Raw genomic sequence first — 26,826 nt, 5'->3', positions numbered from 1 at the left:
CTGTCCAAAGTCATTGCCAATCAGGTCAAGTGTGCTCTGGAATTGGCAGAAAGATCTCTGACAACCTTGCGCTGCTCAGGGATATGATTGCCTATGTGCAGGACAGGGTTGTGGACACCTGCCTCAGCAGCCTGGATCAGGAGAAGGCCTTTGACAGAATATCGCACACCTACATGGTGGATGTGCTCTCCAAAATGGGGTTTAAGGAAGGAATCCGCAACTGAATCCAACTGCTCTACACTAACATCAGTAGCGCAGTCTCAATTAATGGGTGGGAATCAGATAGCTTTCCAATTAAATCTGGAGTCAGGCAGGGCTGCCTTCTCTCCCCTCTCCTGTTTATATGTTGCATTGAACACTTTGCTGAGTCCATCAGGAAGGATCCAGGCATAAGAGGAGCGAAGATCCCATGCAGTGGAGGCACTCAGGTCGAAGCCTCCCTGTACACGGACAATGTCGCCGTCTTCTGCTCAGATCCACTGTTGGTGCGCAGACTGATCCACATCTGCGACCTGTTCAAACTGGCCTCGGGAGCCAAGGAAAATCATGGGAAGAGCGAGGCCATGTTCTTTGGGAACTGGGCTGACCAATCCTTTGTCCCCTTCACTGTCAGGGCTGAAGGCACTGAGGATATGGTTAGGAAGGAATGGGGCATGCGTTCAACACTGGAAGGAGCGAGTGTCTATGGTGGAAAGAAAACTGGGCATGTGGGAGCGACGCTCCCTCTCCATTGTGGCTAAGAACCTGGTCATCAGGTGTGAGACACTCTCACTGTTGCTGTACGTATCGCAGGTCTGGCCCATTCCACACTCCTGCGTGATGGCGATCACCTGAGCCATCTCTCGCTTTATCTGGAGGTTGAAAATGGATCGTGTTTGCAGGGAGGCGATGTACAAGCCTCTAGATAAAGGGGGAAGAAACGTGCCCAACATCGCCCTCATACTGATGGCCACCTTTGTGTGCGGCTGCATCAAGCAGTGTGTAGACCCTCGGTACGCAAACACCAAGTGTCACTACGTGCTGAGGTTCTACCTGTCCCCGGTGTTGCGAAGGATGGGTCTGGCCACACTGCTGCGGAACACTCCAAGTAGTTGGACCATGCCATACCACCTGTCCCTCGTGGAAAAATTTATGCAGAGAAACACCTTTGACCACAAGTCCATCAGGCAGTAGTCGGCACGTAACCTCTTAGAGGCCCTGCGGGGAAAGGAGATGGTGGATCCTGTCGGATGGTTGCCCGAGCAGACTGTCAAAGTCATTTGGCAGAATGCCTCATCACCAGAACTTTCCAACAAGCACCAAGATGTAGCTTGGCTGGTGGTGAGACAGACCCACCCTGTCAGATCCTTGCTACATACCAGGAGTCTCACCCCCTCGGCACGTTGCCCTCGAGGTGGCTGTGGTGGGGACGAGACCGTTGTTTACCTCCTTGTAGATTGTGCCTTTGGAATGAAGGTCTGGAGACGGACGTGGTGGTTTCTGTCGATGTTCATCCCGAGCAGTGTGGTGACACAGGACTCTGTGCTCTACGGGCTGTTCCCAGGGACAGACACCGAGACAAACATCAACTGCAGCTAGAGGATCATCAGCTCGGTGAAAGACGCTCTTTGGTCTGCCTGAAATTTGTTGGTCTTCCAGTGCAAAGAGTTGCAGACTGGCACATTCCAAGATCCAGGACTACGTACTGAGGGACGCACTAAAGCTTGGGGCAGCCGGCACAAAGGCGCAATGGGGAAAGGTCACTGTCTAAGACCTTTCTGCCATAGGGCACGAGGGGCTGGGAATTGTATAGACCCCTCGGGCTGTACGGCTCACAATGAATGTATGCGGTGAATACTAATTGTATTATAATTGTACTGAAGCACCTCAGAGAGCAGCATGATGTTTGATTGATAACTCCAATCCCATTGCACTGTCTGACTGTCTGTAATGACCATATTGAAATTATTGTAATATTCATTGATTGTATTGAAGCTCCTCATGATCCATGTGTAAAAGTTGAATCTGATTGTACTTTTTGTGATGGCCATTTAGAAATATTTTGTAATGTTCTTCCTGATATTTTATGAATAAAGTCTATTTTTCAAAAAAAAATAATTGACCAAAAACAAATACTTGCATTTATATAGCACCTATAAGATAGTAAAACATTCCAAAGCGCTTCACGGGCATTATCAAGCAAAATCTGAAACTGAGCCACTTGGGACGATATTAGGACAAGTCATCGGGCACAGGGGTGCTGGGTGAACAGGATTTCGAGTACTATTCTGTGTGCTGTATATCTTGTGACAGCGGCTCTTTATTTAACTGGGTTTAGTGTTGAGAGGTACAGCAGTATCCTAGCATACCAGCTGATGAAACCTTAGGGTGGCGAGGGTGGGTAGGCGATTGGTGGGAATGGGAATCACGCTGAATTCCTGACAATGGCTGTCCTGTTCTTGGTATATTCATAGTTAGATAAAGAATGTTACGTGATATGAGGAGACCTGCACTGAGGGAAAATAAGAGTTTCAGCCTCCTATTCTGTCAAAATGTGGATGGAAGTGTGTTGCAGGCCTGGTTGTTTTACAGAGCTTTCAAAAGATCACTTTCAGCCGTAGTTTTGTACCATGGAAATGGTGAAAATGATTAAGCACCAAGCGTATTTGGAAATCCATGAGATGTCAGTCATTTTGTCCCTAGCGATTGGTCTCTCTTGGCTCTTGACCTCCCAACCTGCAGTTTCTGGCACGGTGACAGCCTCTCAGGCACTGAACGGATCTGTTCTCTTGCTCTTGTGCTCTCCCTCTCCATTTACCTTATCTCTCCTGGACTGTGTTTGATTACCGAACCTTGTCTTAATGTGTCTGTCATGCAGAAAGACACTCGGTCCATTGTGCGCTGATTATTCCAATTAACATATGGTCTGTGAGCATTGAGTTGCGGGACAATGGGTGCAGATGGTTGGTTAAATCAGGGCTTTGTTATCAAGTTTAGCCCCTAAATATGAAATGGACTCTCCAAAGCTGCCTGTATGACGATAGCAGACCCATTGGGCCAGTCTCCTACCAGTTTTCCTTAGAGGATCCTCCAAGTGTGACTGACCCTGGAGATATGTTCATGTGGTGCCAGGTCAGGAAAAGCCTTGCCAGTGCCCTTTACTTCCAGTTGCCATTTTGATTGGGCTGGGAGGAGAGCTTAGTCTAGCCATACAAGGCCAACAATACCCGTCTCCGCCCCTGCCTCAGCTCATCTGCTGCTGAAATCCTCATCCATGCTTTTGGTACCTCCAGACTCGACTGATCTAATTCTCTCCAGGCCAGTCTCCGTAAATTGAGCTCATCCAAACCTCTGCTTCCCACATCCTAACCCTCACCAACTTTCATTCACCCATGCTCCTTTGCTTGCTCGTCGACAATGGCAACACCTCGATTTTAAAATTCTCATCCTTGTATTCAGACACTCGATGGCCTCACTCTCCTTCTCTTTGTAATCTCCTCCAGACCTACAACACTCAGATATCTGCACTCCTCCAGCCTCTGACCCATCCCTCATATTCTTCACTCCACTGTAGACAGCAATTCTTTAATTGCCCATGCCCTAAGATCTATAATTTCCTCCCTAAACCTCTCCACATCTCAATCTCTCGCTCTCTCTCTCACGCTCTCTCCTTCTCTCTCTCCTCCCTCTCTCTCTCCCTCTCTCTCTCCCTCTCTCTCTCTCTCTCTCTCTCTCCCTCGCTCTCCCTCTCTCTCTCCCTCTCTCTCTCTCTCTCTCCCTCTCTCTCCTCTCTCTCTCTCCCTCTCTCTCCTCTCTCTCTCTCTCCCTCTCTCTCCTCTCTCTCTCCTCTCTCTCTCTCTCCCTCTCTCTCCTCTCTCTCTCCTCTCTCTCTCTCTCCCTCTCTCTCTCCCCTCCTTTAAAACCTATCTCATAATTATCTGGCCTAACGTTTTTTTTCGGCTTGGCTAACATTCCTATGAAACATCTTGGGACTTGGAACCATGCTACACGAATACAAATTGCCGCTAGTTGTACCAATACAACAACATCTTGCATTTATATAGCACCTTTTACTTAGGAAAATATTGTAAGGCTCCTCACAGGGACATTATCAAACAAAGTTTGACATTGAGAAGAAGACGACATTCGCAGGAGGTAACTAAAAGTTTGATCACAGAAATGGACCAGGAAGATGGAACGAACTATGGAGAAAATTCCAGATGTTGGGGCCAAGACAGCTGAAGGCATGGCCGCCAATGGGAAGATGATGAGCCATATGGTACGTGTAAGTGGCAGCCATTTTACACAGAGCAAGTTCCCACAAACAGTAATGCGATAATGACTGGCTAAGCTGTATGAGTGATCTTGGTTAATGGTTAAGCATTGACCAGGACACTGGGAAGACATCTCCTGTTATTCTTCATGGTGTGTCATTGGACCTTTTTATGTTTACCTAGGTGAGAGGGAAAACAAAACCATTGTTTAAGATTTCACCTGAAAGGGGGCTCATCCTCAGGACCAGACAAAAGTGTGAGACTGAAATAATATTTATAATGCTTAATATTATACCCTATGTACCAGCTTAAATATTCACTCCTTCCACCACCTGGGGAGCAGTGTACCTACAAAATGCACTGCAACAATTCACCAAAGCTTCCCCAGCACTTTCAAAACTCACAATATCCACCATCCAGAAGGACAAGGGCAGCAGATACATGTGAACACCACTACCTGCAAGTTTTCAAGTTCCCCTCCAAGCCACTCACCATCCTGACTTGGAAATATATTACCATTCCTTCGCTGTCACTGGGTCAAAACCCTGGAACTCCCTCCCTAACAGCACTGTGGGTGTACCTTTACCACAGACTGCAGCGGTTCAAGAAGGCGGCTCACCACCACCTTCTCAAAGGCAATTAGGGATGGGCAATAAATGCTGGCCTAGCCAGCGATGCCCACATCCCATGAAATAATAAAAAATGCTGACCTTGCCTATATCCCAAAAATTAATTTTAAGAAAATCTATCTGCAATGGGACTTGAACCTATGACCTTCTGACTGAGACAAGAACACTACCCTCTGTACTACAGCTAACACCAGGTACAGGGTTCCCCCTATCCTCCCCCAAGTACTCACATAAAGTGGCCAGGGTATGTTAGTTGTTGACTGAAGTGCAAAAACATATTGGATCCAAGCCCAATCATATCCTACATATTAATTTTCTGGTCGGAGGTCATAGGATTGAGTAAAGAATTTAAATTAGTAAGGCAGAGGAACCATATACAAGAAATGAAAGAAGCCTAAATATATACAAAACAGGAAAGGAGAGTAAAGGACAGACTAAACGAAGGGAGGGCAGAAATAGCCAAGGAATAGAGTTCTAAAACAGGAGTGCAAAAAAGGTGGCTAAAAATAAAATGAGAGGAATTGCTATTAAAAATGAGTTGAAGTGTAGGGCATTGCACACAGTGTGCATAATAAAGCAGGGAAACTTGAGAGGATAATATATGTGAAGAGCCAGATATAGTAGGGATTACTGAGACGTGGCTACAGAATCAGGGCTGGAAATTAAATGTTGTGATGTATAACATAATTAAAAGAGATAGAGAGGGGAAAAAGGGAATGTGGGCTAACTGTATTTATTAGAAGAACATAGCAGCAGCAGACAAAAGGGACACAGCTATCAGTAATACAGAAATAGGATCCATGTGGATGGAAATAATAGATAATAAAGGATCAATCACACTAATATGAGTAGTCTGCAGACTACCTAACAGTGAAAGGGGAGTAGAGGAAAAAATAAGCAAACCAATTGGGGAAATGAATGAAAAACAGAAAGCAACCATGATGGGGGATTTTAACTACCCTGACATTAATTGGGCAGAAGAGGTAGGTAAAGGGGATAAGGAAATGGAGTTTCTACAACATGTACAGGATTCCTTTCTAATTCAGTATGTAAGAAATCTAACAAGGGAAGATTTATTATAGGATCTAGCAATGGGGAATGTACAAGAGCAGATGAGAAGTGAAAGTAGGAGGAAATCTAGGCAATTGTCATTATAATATAAAACTGGTTAGGATTATAGTTGAGAAGAGCATGACAAAAAGCAGGGTAATAGATTGGAAAAAGCTGATTTTTGAGGGGCTGAGAATGGAACTGGGAAAATAAAATGGACGGCAATATTGGCAAACAATTATGTAGGACAGCAACGGGAAAGAATTAGTGTCTTTTTTTTCTGTATTTGCTCATGGGATGTGGACATCATTGGTCATTGCCTGACACTTGTGTGGCAGGAATGCAACTTGCAATTATCAGCCCAAGCCTGGATGTTTTCCAGGTCTTGCTGCATGCAGGCACAGACTTCTGAATTAGCTGAGGAATTGCGGATGGTATATCAGAGTCCAAGTCCAAGGTCCATTAACACCAAGAATAAACTAAACACTAATGGCACTACCTGAGGATGGATAAAGACATGAGGGAAAAATTGAGGGTGAAGAAAGAGGCATGCACAAAATATGTGGACAGGAGGGGAGAATACAGAGACTAGGGGAGGTGAAGAATGAATGCAAAGAAGAACTATGGAATTAAATTATCCAGGAACATAAAACAAAATAATAAAATATTCTACAGGCATATAAACTTTAAAAATGGAAATCTGCGATGGGAATAGGGCTACTAACAGATGGACTTGTTGAAAATCACAGACATTTATAGCGAAATGGCAAAAATGATAAATAAACTTACCAATAAAATAATTACCAGATCAGTTAGACATGACACCAGAAGATGAGATTTAAAAAGTTATAACATTTAAAATAAAGAGCAGAAAAAGTGAACACACTAATGTGAACTGATTTTATACTGTTATGATATGGCAGATGATGTTTGCCAGGCAGATCAAATCCACAAGGGAAACTTGATTACGTGGTCACAACTGTATTGCAATTTGTATTTTATTTTGAGTTGTGTGCCTTGAATTCAGAAGTAACGAGATTACCACAACTTCAGAGGTTTTTAGAAAACTAAATTAAACATTTATTAACAAAAGACAAAATTTCAAGCAAATGCATAGGTCTACAAATTACTACTATAATAACTCCTAAAACCCCTAATTAATCTGACTCCCAGTTACACTTCAGTTAAGGCCACAGTAAAAACAAATAGATTTAAACAGACTAAGGCAAAGCCACACAATATCCTGGACAGTCACATTCAAAATGAGTTTTCTCAGCTTCTGTTCCTTATGACAGCAACTCGATGCACAAAGGCTGGAGGCTTTTCACACTTGTGTTGGATCTTAGAATCTCTTCCCCTTTTACACATAGCCTCATCTCCTTTATACATGTTTCTCCCCTTTAATGCAAAGTTCATTGCTCCCATATGTTTTTGCAACTTTACTTTTCTCATAATATAAATCTTTCATAGTACTAATTTTATCAGTACCCTTTGGGAAAAATAAACACATTGTTTGGCTTAGCTCCTTCTGGCTAGATGTAACATCTTACCATCTCTTTGAAATTCAAGCTACTCTGGTTTAGCTAAAAATACAAATTTTCCTTACGCTTCACATTCTAAAGCATTTCAAACCTAGCTTCCTTTTTGATGGCACAAAACCTCCAGACCAGCTGTCTCCAATTCAATTAAATCCCACTATTAACCCACTTTCAATAAATCACAATATTGTGAGAATTATTATATTTTTATGATAATACACAGATTTTAAAAGAATCTTGTGAATTAATAACAGAGGCACCAAAATGCATATTTAATAATTCATTAGATAATGGTGCAGTGCTAGAGGACACCATGTATAATTATACCTATATTTTAGAAGGGAGCTAGAACATGACCAAGGAATATAGATCAATCAGCTTATCATTAGTGGTAGGAAAAATAATAGAATCCCTACTAAAGGAGAAAATAGAAGAACATCTAGAAACAAAAAATTTCATGTAAATGAAAAATATAAGAATGGATAGCATGGATTTCCAAAGTGAAAAACTTGCTTGACCAACCTTATTGAATTTTTTGAATTGGTAATAGAGTGAGTGAGTGTAGACTAAGGTAATGCAGTCAATGCAATGTATCTAGATTTCCAAAAGGCCTCTATAAGGTGCCACGTAATAGATTAATTAATAAAGTCAAGTGTGTAGAGTCAAAAGACAGGTAACAGAATAGATTGCTAGCTGGCTGCAAGCAGAGAGTAAGGGTAGAGGGCAGGGACTCGGAATAGCAGAAAGTGGGAAGTTGGGTCTCAAGAATCAGTGCTGGGACCACAGTTGTTCCCGACTTACATTAACAATTTAGACTTTGGAATCAAAAACACAATTTCTAAATTTGTGGCCAGCTCCAGATTAGGCTGGGGAGGAGAGTCAATACTGAGGACAATTGCAACAAATTACAAGATGAAATTAATAAACTTTCAGAATGGAGATATAATTGGCAAATGATTTTCAACACAGACAAGTGTGAAGTATTACGTTTTGGTGCGAAAAATAATTGGGTCATTTTGAAAATAAGAAGCTAAATGGAGTAAGGGAGCAAAGGGATCTTGGATTACAAATAAACAAATCACCAAAATAAGGAAAGCAGATTATTAAGACCATTTAACAAAAAGCAAACCAAATACTGTGGTTTATTTCTAGAGGATTAAAACTGAAAAGTGGAGACATTGTACTGCATTTGTATTGAACCTTGCTTAGACCACACTTTGAGTTGTATGCAGTTCTGATAGTCATAGTATAAAAGGGTATAGAGGCACTGGAGAGGGTACAAAAAGGATTTACAATGATGATACAAGGGCTGTGACAATATAACTGTCAGGATAGGATGAACAGGCTGGACCTTGAAAAGAAATGGCTGAGGGGTGACCCAACAGATTTTTAAATTCATGAAAGGTTTTGATAAAGTAGACACGGAGAATGTTTCCTCTTGTGGAGAAAAGCATAACTGGAGGCCATCAATATAAGACAGTCACCAAGAAATCCAACAGGAAATTCAAAAGAAACTTTTTTTTACCCAAAGAGTGTTGGGAATGTGGAATTCGCTACCACAGGGAGTGGTTGAAGCAAAGAGTATTGATACATTTAAGGAGAAGTTAGATAAGCATATGAGGGAGTAGGGAATAGAGGTTAAGCTGATAGATGAGGAAAGATGGGAGGAGATTTGAGTGGCCTGGTTGGGCCACATTACCTGCTTGTTTATGTATTTTTGTAATTTTATGAACTCTGACCAACTATCCTCAGGATGCTGAGGGAAGGTGTAAAAGATCTGACAGTCTATGTGGCTAAAATTTGCCAACTGACCACAAGTGCTTGTGGCCCCTGGCTAGTGTATATGACTGAGTGGCATACTATATGGCCCATTACAGTAGCTGGCTATTGGGGCTCCTTGAACATTCTTTTCCATTCTTGTTAATGTTGGTCAGTGGGTAGCAGTCTTGTCTCTGAATCAGAAGGTTGTTGGTTCAAGCTTCACTTCAAAGACTTGAACATAAAATCAGACAGGTGCTTCATTGCAGCTGAGGGAGTGTCACAGTAAGGGAGCTGCTACCATTCAGGTTGGACTCTGGTGCTTTCCATCTTTCCTTTCTTTAGTAACGAGTAGTCTCTGTTCAGGCGCTGATTTGTAACAGGTGCTTTGTTTGCAGGGTTGAAGAACCTTGAGGACGTGCACCCCACCACCGGTGAGAGCTAGTTATCATGGAGACAATGACCGAGAATGGCAGCGGTGGCTTCAACTGGCAGAAGCGGTGCATTACGCTGGAATCCCAACTCTTCAGGTTTCGGTTGCAAGCAGGCAAGATCCGGGAGCTGTTAGCTGAAAAGGTGAGCATGGCGGAGCATAAAGACACTCCCAACCATAACATAAAAGCAAAAAACTGCAGATGCTGGAAATCCAAAACAAAAACAAAAATACCTGGAAAAACTCAGCAGGTCTGGCAGCATCTGTGGAGAGGAACACATTTAACGTTTTGAGTCCATATGATTCTTCAACAGAACTAAGGAAAAATAGAAAAGAGGTGAAATATAAGCTGGTTTAAGGTGGGTGGTGGGACAAGAAGAGCTGGATAGAAGGCCAGTGATAGTGGAAATAGCCAAAAGGTGTCACAGACAAAAGGACAAAGAGGTGTTGAAGGTGGTGATATTATCTAAGGAATGTGCTAATTAAGGGTAGAAAGCAGGACAAGCAAGGTACAGATAGCCCTAGTGGGGTTGGGGTGGGGTGAAGGAATCGAACCAGAACAGTCTGTTTTACCCAGTGCGCATGTAAAAGCCAATGGGGCTGGGCCAGTTCCTATACATTATACAGAACCCAACGAAACTGAGCCAGTCCGATGGGGTATACAGAACTCAATGGAACTGGACCATTTCTTTTAGTTCATATAGTTGCTGTAGGTCAAGTAGAACACAATAGGACTGAACCAGTTCCTATAGGCTATATGGAATGCATTGCGACTGAGCCAGTTTCTGTAGGATATATAGAACCAAATGGAAATTGAGCCAGTTCCTACACATCATATAGAACCCAATGGGACTGAGCCATTTCCTGTATTATATAGAACCCAATGGGACTAAGCAAGGTCCTTTGAGTCATATAGAAACCAATGGGACTGAGCCAGTTGCTGGACATCAGTAGAACTCAATGGGACTGAACCAGTTTCTGTAGGGTATATAGATCCCAGTGGGACTGAGCCAGTTCCTATAGATCATATAGAACACAATGGGGCTGAGCCATTTCTTAAAGGGTATATAGAACCCAATGGGACTGAACCACTTACTGTAGGGTATATGGAACCCAATGGAACTGAACCAGTTCCTGTAGGTTATATAGAACCCAATGAGATTGAGCCAGTTCTTGTATTATGTAGAACCCAATACAACTGAGCCAGTTCTTGTAGGTCATATATAACCCAGTGGTATTGAACCAGTTCTTGTGGGTCATATAGAACCCAATAGGACTGAGCCAGTTCCTATAGGGCATATAGAACCTAATGGGACTGAACCAGTTCCTGTAGAGTATATAGGACCTGATGGTACTGCGCCAGGTCCTGTAGGTCATATAGAACCCAAGGGACTGAGCCAGTTCCTATACATTGTATAGAACCCAATGGGAATGAGCCAGTCCCTATATATTATATAGAACCCAATGGGAACGAGCCAGTTCCTGTAGGGTATATAGATCCCAATGGGATTCAAACAGTTCCTGTACCATATAGAACTCAATGGGACTGAACCAGTTCCTATAGGTTATAAAGAACCCAATGGAACTGAATCAGTTTCTGTAGGTCATGTGGAACCACATGAGACTGAGCCAGTTCCAGTATAATATAAAACCCAATGTGAGGCCATTTCCTTTAGATTATGTGGAACCCAGTTGAATGTGGCACATATGGGACCATGAATGACTGTCCCAGTTTTATAGAGCCCACTGGACCTTACCAAGGCCCTCTCGTTAAAATAGTAATGTAGGAAGATATTGCTTCTTCACTTGGACCAGGGTTGTGGAGGTCGGGTGGGGGTTTTTAAATTGATCACTTTCTCTGAGGTTTGTGCAGTGTGATGTTGATGTGTGTGGATCAACAAATTTATGAAAGTTTATACAAATGTCTTTGTAAAATCAAATGCTCTTGAGTCATCAGGCAGGACCTGGAGGCTCAGGGCAGGACTTGCCCTTCACTGGGCGGGCGCGATGGGCAGGCCTGGGAACAGCCACGAAACGGACCGCCAATTAAAGGCCAGCCAACGTGAGAAGTGTGGTGAGAGCCTCAGCAAGGCCAGGGTGAGGGGCAGGAGGAGTGTGAGCGCAAAAGCCTGTGTGGGCGTGGGGCTGCGCCCACTGACAGCTCCCTGAAGGCAGGGAGCTAACTCAGGGAGCTGAAGAATTTTAAAATGAAAAATGAAGAGTTTAGAAATAATATAAACATGTCCCCACACGTGACTCAGTCACACGAAGAGGGACATGTTAGCAATGGTGTTAAAGCAATTTTATTGTTTTTTTAATTTACTGTTGGAAACCTTATCCCGCCCTTGAATGAGGTTTCCTAAAAAATGCAAAGGCCGCCTGGTCTATTTGCCTACCCACCAACCGTAAGGTTGGACAGGCAGGGGAAAATAGTGTTCAATTACTTCTCTAATAGCCTTAATAAGCCTCTTAATTGTCGGCAGATGTGCTGCCAACTCTCATGTGCCCACCCACCGAAATATCATGCGAGTGTGCAGTGACGTCGGGAAGCTCGCCCGAGGCCATTGCCTACTATTTTACTCCCGATCGGGTCGGGCGGCACCTGTCCATGGGACAAAAAATTCTGCCCTTCGTTTTAGATATTGCAGTAAATTTGGGGTGTGTAGTGGGCTGAATGAAGCAGGGAGACCTGAGAGCTTGTGCTGTCGGATCAAGGTGGCAGTCTCAGTGGGTGGCATGGTTTTCCAGAAAATAACTTTGATAATCTAGATTTGGACCTGCACCCCAATCATCTCTATCCATAGTTCTAATGCAAGGCTGGTTGATAGCCCAGTTGTGAGTTTATACGTCACAGTGGCTAATCATGTTACACTTTAACTATCATGTACACTTTAACTATGTCTTGTTAAAATTGTGTGTGTGTCAGAGTTCAGACTGTAACTAGTTCCGTACATATAGGGTAGCTTTTTGATTCCAAGCCTCTGGCGCCTGTTTTTCTTAATAGCTCTGGATTAGACATATAGTATTCTAGAGATCAGTCAGCCATGCTTGTCAGGTGTCAATCTTGGCTCAGTGTCTTATCTGAGTTAGAAGGTCAGAGGTTCATGTCCCATTTCAGAGATGTTAAAAAAAATTGATTCTCAGGATGTGGGAGCGTTATTTCTGGCAAGGTTATTTATTGCCTATCCATAGTTTCCTTGAGAAGATGGTGAGTTGCCTTCTTAAACTGCTGCAGTCCGTGTGCTGAAAGTGTTTCCATAGTGCTGTTAGGAAGGGACTTTCAGGATTTTGACCCAATAACAATGGAGGGATAGTGATACATGTTTAGTACATGTGATACATGGTGGAGTGCAACATGGAGGGAAAATGGATGAGAAGGTGTCCCATATACCTGCTTGTCCTTCCAGGTGTGAAGGTTGAATATTTGGAGGGTGCTGCTAAAGAACCTTTAGTGAGTTACTGCAGTGGGTTCTGTAGACGGTACACACTGTAGCCACAGTACACAGGTGGTGAAGGAAGTGGATGTTTAAGCTGGTGAATTGGGTAAAATTATTGAGCACATAATTCATTCTAAAACTTCAGTGCAGTTCTGAGGGAGTGCCACAATGTTGGAGGAGCCTCCCTTCAGATGAGACATTAAACCAAAATCCTGTCTGCCCTCTCAGTGGATGTAGAAGATCCCATGGCACTACTATTCGAAGAAGAGCAGGGGAGTTATCTCCGGTATCTAGGCCAATATTTACCCTTCAACCATCATCACTTTAAAAAAAAAGATTGCCTGGTCATTTATCTCATTTCTGTTTGTGTGACCTCGTATATAAATCTGCTGTCCAGTTTACCCCATTACAGTGGCGCCGGCATTTTAAAGTTGCTGTAAAGCTCTTTGGGATATCCCGAGGTGCTGAAAGACACTGCATCGGTGAACATTGTCTCTTTCTTTCTTTGTATATGTAGTCAGAATGGGTTTGTCGACGGTTAAGAACACACCCAGTGAGGTGGCGTCAAGCTGCTGTTGGGATGGTCCAGAAGGTTCCACGCTTCCCAAGCATTCAATGCTGGCAGGCTCTGAAGTCAGTTTTCCTTCTCCCTTTCAGGCTGTAATCACTGGACCCTGATTAATGCCAGATTCTCCAGCGGTTTCATTCTATAATTAGAAAGACCATAGAACCTACTAAGGGAGGTGTCGGGATGAGAATGGCACTGACAATTACCCTAAATTGCTGGCTTATTATGTCCGCGGTTTCAGAATGAGGGAATTATGCCCCCAGGACTCAGCTCCTGCCACCAGAGGCAAGATTTCTTTTGATCGTCCTCTTCTTAGCTTCCTCTTCTGAAGAACTTTGCTGCTGACTGAAGTGAGGGATGTCATTGCAGGGGAATGACAGAAGATTTTTTTCACGCTTTTTTCCTGTGCCGTGTCTGTATTGGATACCTCCAGTTAAAGATTGACACAAGTTTAATGACTTGGAGCTGGAGGGCGTGTGCAGCCTTTCCTAATCAAGGCTGATTCTGGCTATTTTCATTAATTTCCTGGCTTGGTCTGGTTTGAATTTTGTGGATCTGGAGATTTGGAAAGCACCGTTTTTAGCGCTGTTCTCACTGCGGTGGGTACATCAGAACACTGAGCTCTCTATATTAATGGGAACATCAATTTATCCCGTACACATGGTCCCACCCTGAGTCTCAATAGTATGCACTGTCATGGTTAACAGAGACTAAAGGTTTGAACTCCTTGTTTCACACTGTTCCATTGAGCATTGCCAGGTCATGCACAGCTCAAATTACACGCAGTGTAAATCTCCTTCTATTGTGTCCCATTGAACACAGCCAGACCAGATATGGTGCAGATCAGATTCAAAAGTGTAGCTTATGTGGAAACTTGCTGTGTGCACAAATTGGCTGCTGTGTTTCCCATCTTTACAACTGGGGTTACACTTCAAAAAGTGCTTAATTGGTTTGTAAGGTGTGTATTGGGAGGTTCTGAGGTTGTGAAAGACTGTATGAATGCAATTTTCTTCCCTCCTCCCCTTTCCTTGCCTTCAGTGGCAGTGCAGTGTCAAACGGACAATGTACGTGTCTTCAGAGGCAAGGAGCTCCCTCTTCCGCTGCTCCTCTATGCCTTTGGTGGCACCAAGTAGTATGGCTTCCATTGCTCGGCTAGTAATGTGGCTTTCCCAGTGTTTGCCATGAAGGACCTATTACAATTTGAGCTTGTTCCAGACCATTTTCCTTCTCATGCCCACACTCCCTGTGAATTGAAACATGATTCAATCTTGTTTATTCTGGTTATTAAAATCGATCCATGGCCTTGTCACCCCTCCCTATTCTCTGTAACCTCCTCTGGCTCTACAGCCCTCCAAAAACTCTGTGCTCCTCAATTCTGGCCTCTTATGCACCCCTGATTTTAATCGTTCCACCAGTAGCAGCCGTGTCTTCAGCTGCCTAGGCCCCAAGCTTTAGAATTCCTTTCCTAAATCCCTCCTCCATCTCTCTACCTTTCTCACCATTCTCACTCCTTAAAACCTGCTTCTTTGATCAAACTTTAGTCACCTGTCCTATCATCTGGCTCACAGTGTCAGGCTTAGTTTCTTAACATTCCTGGGGCATGTATTTTGGCTGCTTTATTGTGCTCAGGGACTTATATAAAGCCAAACTGTTGTTTCGATGTAAGTTGGAAATGGTAGATAGTTACCACTGTATGTTCCGGATCCCTCTAACTAACAGGAAGCAAAACTTTGGCTAGAGTTCCAAATCAAGGTAATTATATAGGAACCTAGAAATTCTAGGAAATAAAAGATCAAAGTGCATCTGTTTCTCTTTTTACCATCCTGGTATCTACATAATACAGCAATAATGGAGTTGTTGGCTAATCACAGGAATCAATCTCTATTGATTCGTCTGCAACTGACCCAGACATAATATGGCAGGATGTTAAAACACAGAAGGGGGCCATTCAGCCCATTGTGCCTGTGCCTAAGCGGTGAAACAAATATCCAATTATTCCTATCCCCCTCCACTGTTCTTTCCAAATAGTTCTGCGCATTTTTCCTTTTCAAGTATTTATGCAATTCCCTTTTGAAAGTTATTTCTGAACCTGCTTTCACCAGCTTTTCAGGCAGTGCATTGCAGATCAGAACACTTGCTGAATTCTTTTGTCAATTATTCTGTGTTCTCTGCTGGTTGACCCTCCTGCCAGTGGAAATGGTTTCTCTATGTCAACTCTACCAAATCTTTCATGATGTTGAACAACTCCTTTAAATGTCACCGTAACCTTCTCAGCTCTAAGGACAGCGATCCCAGTTTCTCTGGTCTCTCTACATCACTGAAATTCTTCATCCCTGGCACATGACGTGAGGAAAACCCTCAGTGCTGGAAAGCTTTGGGAACCAGGGGTCCAAAGTCAGCTGTTCCTCTCAAGCCTGCTGCACTTAACACTTACAAGTTTTAAGAAATAACATTAAACAGAAGCACAAGCAAACAAGGCAGACATCAGTGGATTACAATGATTACAATGACGTCAGTCACCATTCCCTATTTCAAAACAATAATCATTATGAAGTTCTTTAATTTACATTAGACCTCTGTGTTTGAGAGGTTTTGTGGAGGATTTTACAATATACTGAGTCTTTAGCTGCCTGGCAAAGTAGAAAGTGCTGAAGGGTCATTACTGACAGCCCCAGTTATAGCCCTCTCTCTGCTTGCAGGAAAAAGGCCACATTTCAACTCCCGGGAAGTCACACTGAGCCTGCAGAAGCGGCAGAGGAGAAATGATCTGGTATAGCAGGCCACAGGGTGAACAATGAGCCCGTTGTACAGTGTGGATGCACAGTGCTATGGGGTTAACTCCATGTGGGCTGGATTGCTGTTGAAGTAGACTTTTGTGTTGGGTAAAGGAGAAATGATCCGGGGTGACAGGTCACAGGGTGATCAATGAATCCATTGTACTTTTCGGGCAGCCAACTGGGGTTAACCCTGTGTGAGCTAAATTGCTGTGGAAGTGGGCTTCTGTGTTGGGCATGAGAGATATGTGCATCTGTGAACGTGTGTGCGTACGTGTGTGTGTGCATACATGTGTGTGCGTATGTGTGTGTGCGTACGTGTGTGTGTGTACATGTGTGTGCGTACGTGTGAATACAGCCAGGGCTCAAATCTGTGTCAAGGAAAAGAATCCTTGTTAAATAAAGCTGTCAATCACAAATAGGTTTCAAAGACACACTGCTCACTATGCAAGTCACATAGCCTTCTCTACAGGACTCCCCGATGGGGTCGTCGTGGTTAGGCCATGGATAGATATAGAAACAACTGATCAATCCAAAATGAGAGGATCTGGTCATTAGCAGTCAATATCAGTGCGGCTGATATCCCAGGAGTATGCAGTCTAGAGCACATTGACAGGACTGAGAGACAAGTGCCTGCCCAAGAGGGCACAGCAAGGTATAGAAATACAGTGGCCGTAGTGGATTAACAGTCAGGTGGGTAGACAGACAATTTCTGCAGCTGCCTATGTGAGTCCTGCATGGCGTGTTACTTCCCTAGTACCAGTGTAAATGATATCACTCAGAGGGTGCAGTACATTTTGAGGGGGGTTGGGGGAAGGGAAACAAATCATAGTCCATGTGGGAACCAATGTCCTAGGAAGGAAAAGGGTTGAGGTACTGCAGTTAACCTTTCAGGAGCTAGGGGGTGAATTAAAAAGCAGGACATTTTTTCTTTATTCTTTCACAGGATGTTAGTGTCGCTGGCAAGGCCAGCATTTGTTGCCCATTCCTAACTGCCGTTGAATAGCTTACTGGGCCATTTTTGAGGGCAGTTATGAGTCAATCACATTGCTGTGGATCTGGAGTCACATGTAGGCCAGACCAGGCAAATTTCCTTCCCTAAAGGACTTTAGTGAACCAGATGGGTTTTTGCAACAATCAATGATAGTTTCATGGTCACCATAACTGAGACTAGCTTTTCAATTCGAGATTTGTTTATTGGATTTGAATTCCACCAGCTGCCGTGGTGGGATTTGAACCCTTATGCCCAGAGAATTCGCCCGGGCCTCTGGATTACTATTCCAGTGACATCATTACTTTACCACCGTCTCCCCCAAAAAGGTTATAAGGTTTTAATTTCCAGTGCCGCATGTTAGTGGGTTTAAGAATAGGAGGATAAAACAGGTTAACACAAAGCTAGAGAGATGAGAGGGTTTCGGATTCCTGTGATATTGGGACCAGTTCTGGGGCAGGAGGGATCTGTTCAAGATGGACAGGTTGCATGTCCACAGAGTCGGAACCAATATCTTTGTAGGAAAGTTAATCACTGTGGGGAGAATGTAAACTCATTTCGCAGAATGAGAGGCACCAGAATGAAATATTAGGAAGCAGAACTAAAATAGAGAGACAAATAGCACTTGAGTAAAGTTCAGAAACAGGAGGTATGAGGAGGGGTAAATGCAAGGCAGTCTGAGATGATGCATGTGCCTAAATACATGTAGCAGGCTAAATGAAGATTGGTGAGTTGCAGGGACTGCGATAAAGTGGCAAGAATGAAGACCTGGCTCAAAGAACAGGGAGATTGGGAACTTAATATTCCAGGTTTCAAGGTGTTCAAGCAAGATTGGGGAGGGAGGCCATCAATATTAATCAAAGATACTATTATGTACTGGAGCGGAATGATGTATCTAAGGGTTCAAGACTTATTTAGTTTGAATTAAGGAATAACAGCGGAGTTATTATACTGCTGGGTGTATACTATAGGCCACTAAATAATAGGAAGGAGATAGAGAAACAGATTTGCAGGCAATTTGCTGAAATATGCAAGAACTACAGAGTAGTGATATTGAGGCTTAAATTATTTGAATGTAAACTTGCATAGTAAAAAGAAAGATTTACATTTATTTAGCAACTTTCACAACCACTGAACATCCCAAAACATTTTACAGCCAATGAAGTACTGTTAGAGATGCTGTCTTTAAGATGAGACATTAAGCCAAAGCCCCACCTGCCCTCTCAAGCAGAAATCCGGAACACTATTTCGAAGGAGAGCAGCGGAGTTATCCCCGGTGTCCTGTCCAATATTTATCCCTCAAACAACATCACCCAAACAGATTGTCTGGTCGTTATCACATTGCTATTTGCAGCAGCTAATTGGCCATCACATTTATTCCATCACAACAGTGACTACACTTCACAAATTTGTCTTTGGCTGGGAAGTGCTTTGGGATACCTGATGGTCGTGAAAGATGCTATACGAATGGAGGTCCTTGTTTTGTTTATCATCAGGTTTAGAATAACTATGAAAAAAAGGCCCAACCGAACTTAAAAATACTTACCCAGAGAAGACTTCAGTGCTTGAAAAGGGACCTGGCTGAGCTGATTGGATTCAGGAATTGGTGTCAAAACAATAATTAAATAATAGGAGGCTTTCAAAAGAGATGCTTCAAGTACAGAGCAGATATGAGGGGCAAAGGGAAAGGTATCCAAAGCTAGAACTCCCTGGTTAACTTAAGATATGGAGGTTAAAATAGGACAGAAAGAGTTCTTGAGGATTGTAAGGTTCATAATGCAGTGAGAACCAAACTGAATACAGAAAGTACAGAGGCAATCGGAAAAGGAGAACAATAGGGCTGAAGAGAGTATGTGAATAGACTAGTGGCTAACATAAAAAAAGGATCCCAAAAGCCTTTTTAAGCTCATAAATAGTAAAAAAGGTAATGAGTGGAAGATTAGAACTGAGAGGCAGTGGCACTAAATTAATGCTTTGTGTCTGTGCTCACTCCAGAAGAGGATGCATCAGCGGGGAGGTCATGGATAGCAATCTTGAACAGGATAAAATTTGATGGAGGAGGTAGTTAAAAGGTTGGCTGTCCTCAGAGAAAAAAAAGTCACCTGCTCCAGATGGGATGTATCCTCAGTTACTGAGGGAAGCAAGGGTGAAATTTATAGGGAACAGTAGCATAGTGGCAAAATTACTGGATGAAGGATTCAGAGACCTGGAGAAATGTTCCTCAGGCAAGAGTTCGAATTCCACCATAGCAGCTGGAAGAATTTAAATTTAATTAAATAAATCTGTATAAAAGCCATCTGGTTCATTAACAGCAAGACCTGGACAACATCCAGGCTTAGGCTGTTAAGTGGCAAGTAACATTCGCCCACACAAGTGCCAGGCAATGAACATCTCAAACAAGAGAGAATCTAACCATCTCTCCTTAACATTCAATAACATTACCATCACTGAATTCCCCACTAGCAACATCCTGGGGGATACCATTGACCAGAAACTGAACTGGACCAGCTGTACAAATATTGTGGCTACAAGAACAGGTCAGAGGCTGGAATTCTGTGATGAGTAACTCACCTCCTGACTCCCCAAAGCCTGTCCACTGTCTACAACGCACAAGTCAGGAGTGTGATGGAATACTCCCCACTTGCCTGGATGAGTGCAGCTCCAACAACACTCAAGATGCTCAGTACCATCCAGAACAAATCATCCCACTTGATTGCACCCCATCCACCACCTTAAACATTCAATCCCTCCACCACTGATGCACAGTAACCAGCAGTGTGTACCATCTACAAGATGCACTGCAGCAGCTCACCAAAGCTCCTTCGACAGCACCTTCCAAACCTGCAATCTCCACCACCTAGAAGGACAAGGGCAGCAGATGCATGGGCACATCACCAACTACAAACTCCCCTCCACGTCACTCACCATCCTGACTTGGAAATATATCACCATTCCTTCACTGTCGTTGGGTCAAAATCCTGGAACTCCCTCCCCAACAGCACTGTGGCTGTGCCTATGCCACATAGACCGCAGCATTTCAAGAAGGCAGCTGCGCACCACCTTCTCAAGGGCATGGGGCCTAGCCAGCGATGCCTACATCCTATGAATGAATAACTTAAAAAGATTGTGGAAGCTCTGGCCAAATTCTTGCAATCCTCCTTAGGTATGATCGTAGTGTCAGAGGCCTAAGACCTGCAAATATTGCTCCCCTGTTTAAATAAGGGGGTGGGTTAAACACAGCACTATAGTCAGCCTAACATTGGTGATAAGGAAACTTTTAGAGACAATATTATCCAGTTAATTTGCAAAATACATTTGGAAAAGAATAGTCTTATAAATGAAAATCAACATGGATTTGTAAAGGCAAATCATGGTTGGTGAACTTGTTCAATTTCTTTCGTGACATAACAGAGGCTTCATGAGGGTAGTGCAGGCGATGTTGTGTACATAGGTCCTCAAAAGACTTTGACAAAGTATTACATGATCAACTTATGACAAAATGATAGCCCATGAGATTAAAGGGACAAAGGTAGCACAGATACAACATTGGCTAAGAGACAAATGAGGGATTAGTGGTAAATGTTTATTTTTCAGACTGGCAGAGATATATGGTGGTGTTCCCGAGGGTTCAGAATTGGGCATGCTGTTCTTTTTGTTACATTAAGACAGGACTTTGATGTATAGGGCATAATTTCAAAGTTTGTCTCTGATTCCAAACTCTGAAATGTAGTAAATAATGGAAAGAATGGTAACAGACCTCAGGAGGTCATAGACAGACTGGTGAAGTAAGCAGATACGTAGCAGATGAAATTTAACATAGGCCGGGATTTTCCTGAATCGATGAAGTCTGACATCAGACTGGGAAACCAGCGTTTGACCCGGCAACAGCAATGGTGGAATTTCACCCCGGATTGTGTGGATCATTGTAAAAAAAATAATCAGAGGCACGGGTTATATGTTGGTTCGCTAGCAGGGTGCTCTCAGATCCACCCACACCACCATGAGCAATGCTGCTGGGAACTAATGGCTGTCAAAGGGGGAAAACGTGCTGCCCCCCAAATTTAGCAACTCCTCCCTTGAACACCTATTTGACACAGTGGAGCACATTGCAATGTTCCTACCCCCGCTCTGGGCAAAGACCAGCAAGCAAGGTCACCAAACCAGCCTGGGAGACAGTGGCAGCAATGGTCAGCAGAAAGAGGATGAATGATCTCCTCCATTCCACCAGGGTAAGTCACTCTTCTCATCGCTCTCAACTCACACACTCACAAACCCATCACACATCCCCCCACTCACTCACTGCCAGCTCAAAGGACGTCACCACACTTTCTCACAAACCTCTTCATCTGCCCTGCGGATTGTGTCCTCATTCGTTCTTTGGCACCACTCACCACCCACATATCCATCCTTATCATTTGGCCTGGCAAGCGTCCTGCTTACACTCTCCATCTGTCTTCATGCAGGACAAGCTGGCGCACAACAAAAGGGAGAGGCCGCAGACTGGTGGAGGAAAGCCTGACATCAAGGTCCTGATGGACTTTGAAAATAGAGCAACTCAGCTGGCCGCTGAGGTTGTGGATCATTCCTGTGCTGACGGTGAGGTTGGCGGCACTCGCAAAGTGAGGATCCAGCACTGCAACATCTATCAGACAAAATGATGCCTCCTGTCTCACAGGCCACTGCCATGCACTAATTATCTCTTTTTTCTTTTGCTATGCACATGTGGGAAGCAGCTGAGGGAGTCCACGAGCCAGGTCCTCAACTCCAGCCCCGAGGACACCACAGAAGAGGAACCCACAGACACCAACAATGAAGTCCCGTCGCAGCGCTCACCGATACCATCCACCAGCACAGAGACACAGATCTCAGTGGGACTTAGCTCTAGAGTAACTGGTGAATACGTTGCATTGTCTGATCCACAGCAGGCAGAGGCAGGGACATCCCAGGGCACTAGCACTCAAAGGATTGCTGGAAGCAAGGAACCTGCTAAGTCTGAGTCAGATGAGCCTCTGGACTCGATCATATCTCAGTTGCTGGAGCTCCAGAGACAAGCTCGGCAACATCAGGAAGGGATGTCTGCTGCACTCCTCGGATTACAAGGCACGTTGGCGAATTCTGTCCGCATTCAGACCGAGGTGATAGCGCTGGTGTGCCAACACACCGAGGTCAACACTGGTAATGTGACAGTTGTCACAGAGACCTTGGTCCAGGACATCGGTCCTGCACTGCTGCAGGAGCTGCATTTCATCGCTGAGGCACTTGCTGGCATCCATCAGTGTCAATGCGAGAGGGAGTAGGGCATCTCAAGTTCACTCCAGCTGCCCCTTCCTCAAAAGGAGTCAGCCAGGTGCCCTTGGGCACCCGTAGGGAGGAGGATCAGCAGCTGCACACTCTGGGGCCATCCACCCAGGTGATTCTGGGAGTGATCAGCCCATCGAAACGGCTCTTCCTTTGAGCCTAGCAGCTCCAGCTCTACAGGCCAAGGAGCGTGGCACTGCCACACAATAGCACCCCGAAAGCAGGCCAGGGCCCTACAGGTCTCAGCCCTCCAGAGAACGCCCACCAAGATCATCACAAACAACAGGGTGTAGCAGTCAGCAGATTGCCTCCACCTCTGCTATGGATGTTGGGGATGCGCCAAGATGTAGCGGCAGGCTTAGGAAGGTCAAGAAGATGTGACTGCACAGCTTGGGCATGGGTGTTACTCAATTGTACATAATGTTGACCATTGTAAATACACTCCCAAGAATGTCTCCTTGTCTATATCTTCTTGTGCAGCATTTGTGTCAATCAGATGCGAAACCCTGGTTCCAACACAAAATGAAGGCTACTGTCGCAGTCCAGTGTAACCTTTTGAGCACAGCGATTGTCCAGCTTCAAGGTCACTGTCCAGATTAGTGATGTGAACACTTCTATGTAACTTGTGTTTGCTGCAAGAATCGCGTACCCAAGCATCATTGATTCCATGATGTTTTCGATGTGTTCACAGCATCTTAGAGGTGGGGCTGCCCCCCTGTCCCCATCTTGACACCATTCCTGACAGGTGAAGGTGCGGTGCTGAAGGGAACAGGTGATGAAGCCTGCCAAAGGACCAAGTTGACTCAAAGTCCATGTGGCTGCTGTTTCTCAGCAGTTTCTTGATGATATGAGCCTCTTCACAGAGAATGTGTGCGCTGCCCTCAGCCAGACAGGTGTCAGGCGTTCCCATATGCAATGTGAAGACCTCAGGAGCGTCCTCACTGCATCTTGTCATCATCCTCCTGGAATCTCACAGCAATGAGGGCCTCACGAGCATAACTGCCTCATCTGGCCAGTGCAATGGCCTCATCACCTGCATCCTCCCCTTCCAGGACCTCATCACCCTCATTCCCTTCAACTTCCTCCTCATTAGTGAAGACGTGCAGCTCTTCCTTATCTCCATCATCCAGGTCTTCCTGCCTTTGCATTGCCAGGTTGTGTAGCACACAGCAAGTCACAATGATGCATGACACCCTCTGGGGAGTGTGCAGGAGTTCTCTTGCCAGATGTGTTAAGGCACTGGGACCTAATTTTCAGTATCCCTATGGTGCGCCCCATCAAACTCCGGGCTGCGGCATGAGCCTCAATGTACCTTCCCTCAGCAGCAGACTGAGGCATGGGCGTCATCAGTCACATGCTTTGCAGGTTTCCCCTGTCCCCGAGGAGCCGAACCATGCAGCCTATGTTGTTCCTGGAAGATGTCAGGGATCTGAGACCTGCTGAGGATGTACGAGTCATGGACACTCCTGGGATATCTTGCACACACCTGCATGATCCGTTTGTTATGGTCACAGACCAACTGAACACTGAGAGAGTGGAAGCCTTTGTGGTTTATGTACTGGATTGCTTGTTGCCAGGGTGATTTAAGAGTTGATGGCATCCTGCACCTGTGGTAATTCGAAAATCTCCACCAATCCCAGTGCTCTTGCTTCCTGGCTCGCCTGATCCCTGTTGAAGTTGAGAAAGTTGTGTGCCTTGGCAAAAATGGCATCAGTGACCTCCTGGATATATTTGTGGGTGGAGGCTTGTGAGATCCCACGCAGCTCCCCAGTGGAGCCTGGGAAGGAGGCACTGCCGTAGAAATTGAGTATGGCAGTAACTTTAACTGCCATTGGCAATGGATGCTCTCCTAGTCCCCGTGGTGACAAATCCTGCAGAAGGTGGCATATGTGAGTGACCAGTTCCCTTGAAATGTGGAGGCCTCAGTGACACTGGTTGTTGCTCACCTGCAGGTAACACATGCTCTGTCTATAGACCCTGGGTCTAGTGAGGCACCTATGAACAACGGCTCCCTGGGGTTAATTCTCTGTGTGCGGAGGTGGCCCTGATGCCCCTTGGTTTTGTGGGATCCCCTTTGGCAAGCTAGGCACTTCTGTTACATTCTTCTCTGTCTTTTCTCCTGCCAAGAAGCAATGAGGCAGACAGCGAGATCACCAGACTCCACGTTCCTGATGGTCTCCTCACTGCAGTATCAAAGAGAGAGATGCAAGGGTCAGCAATTGTCTCCCAAGGACCACTCTGGGTCAAGTCATCGCCTGTGGCTGCCTCGCAAAGCCCCTTTACACATGCTGGAGAGCCGTGACCACCACATGGATGCCCAGCGTTTAGTGCACAGGCTGATTGACCAAAACCCCATCCCCACCGTCCCACACCACATGACCGAGTGGTGGCGCCTCAGCCACTCGACTGCATCCTGAACTCTCATCTCAGGTGCAAGCATTGTCCTAAGCTGCAGTTCATGGCTTTGCGGTTTGCTTGAACCATGGGGTGACTTTTCAATGTCAAATTAAACATAGTGCAAGGGATTAGGAGCACAGTCAGTGTTCCATGGCCACCTTTCCCAAGGGGATCCTCAGGCTTGCCCGGTCACCCAATGGTTCTGCAGCACCATGGCACTCATTTGATTTTGAAATCTGCATGCGAGGGGTTAAAAGTAGATGTGCAATCATTGGCACTCTCAGGAAATAGTATTGCTTGAATGGGCACAATTGCTTGACTAGCCTAACTCCAAGCATGTCAATTGAGCTCAAGCTAGACAGTCACAGCTGAGGAAGAGTGCTCATCTTTGACATGTTTTTCCATTTGCCTGGCATTTTCACCTCCACCCCACCCCACCTCATCCCTTCCCATCCCATTGGCATATGTTAGTGTGCAATCTTCAGTCTGTGCTGCCGTGACCCCCAGTAGCACTGTTGCTCTTGCCCTGAGGTTCCCTTCTCTCCGGCACTGTTGCCCTAGCCCTGGTACCATATGCCAGCCATGAAGAAGCCACTATGGAGACTCACCTGTGGCCCACTCCCTGACTCTACAGAGCCACTTCCTGGTATTGGGATCCTCGAGAGTGCTCTGCTAAGCTGTGTGCTGTGAGTTCCCCTCAGAGTTCAGGTCGCCAGTTGCACACGTTGTAAAGGCAGTTGTAAATCACACCATTCTAAAATCATGCTGATGCGGGATTTAAATTTGACATAAGAGGGTGCGGTTCCGGCGTTGGGCCACAATAAAGATATGCAAATATATTCAAATTAAGTTCCTGATTTCCAACGACAGGAAACAGAGCCTGCCATTGACAGGGGTGGTGGTGGTTGGTGTGGGGGGGGGGGGCGCGCGGGGGAGAGAATTGTATCCTGCATTTACATCACCAGGAAGCGTGCTTAGGCTTTCTTGAGAGATTTTCTGATCTCGCCACCAAAGATGCCCACTTGATCAGGCTTGGGAAATCCCAACCATAGAGAAGTGTATGTGCTGGTAGGAAGAATGAGAAGATGCAAAATGATGTAAATAATACAATTATAAAGTGCATCCTGGATCAAAGAGAGCTAGGGGTGTAGATAAATCTTTGAAGGTGGCAGGACAAGTTAAGAAAGCAATCAAAAAAGCTTGAAATAAAAACAGAAAATGTTGGAAAAACTCAGCAGGCCTAGCAGCATCTGTGGAGAGGGAAATCAAGTTAACATTTCAAGTCCATAGGACTCTTCTTCAGAGCTGAGGAGGGTCAGAAATGTGATGGATTTTAGCCGTTTAAGAGGGAGTGGAGCAGGTGGAACAAAATTGAATGTCAGGGATTGGTGGGAGCTCAGAAGAGATTTGACAAAGATGTCATGGACACAAGATAAAGGAAGCATTAATGGTAGTGTTAAAGACTAAAGAAGGTGCTGATAGTGGCATAAAGGTAAGATAGCAGAATGTGTTGATAGCAGAACAAGGGTCAGCAATTAGTGAATGCAAAAGATAAGAACAAAATATATGAACAAGTGGCAGATGGCCCTGTGGAATGGCGGGAGGGGGAGGAGTTTGGGGAAAAAATGGATTAAAAAAGGAGTCAAGATGGAGGAGGGTGTTCCTGGTCTGAAGCTGTTGAACCCAATGTTAAGTCCGGA

The 26,826-nt window shown here is 44.8% G+C and overlaps 1 protein-coding gene across 1 annotated transcript in view; it reads left to right on the top strand.

The window, feature by feature from the left end:
- Positions 1–26,826, top strand: part of plekhh1 (pleckstrin homology domain containing, family H (with MyTH4 domain) member 1) — a 154,412-nt gene that overhangs the window by 12,220 nt on the left and 115,366 nt on the right. The window contains exon 2 of the mRNA XM_041214639.1: positions 9,627–9,804. Coding sequence (XP_041070573.1) covers positions 9,679–9,804 — 126 coding nt within the window. The 5' untranslated portion in view covers positions 9,627–9,678. The remainder of the gene's footprint in view (positions 1–9,626; positions 9,805–26,826) is intronic.

The sequence above is a fragment of the Carcharodon carcharias genome, chromosome 20 (assembly GCF_017639515.1).
Source record: "Carcharodon carcharias isolate sCarCar2 chromosome 20, sCarCar2.pri, whole genome shotgun sequence".
NCBI classification, from domain to species: Eukaryota; Metazoa; Chordata; class Chondrichthyes; order Lamniformes; family Lamnidae; genus Carcharodon; species Carcharodon carcharias.
Note: the sequence above shows the minus strand (reverse complement) of the source record. Positions and strands in the feature narration are given on the sequence as shown.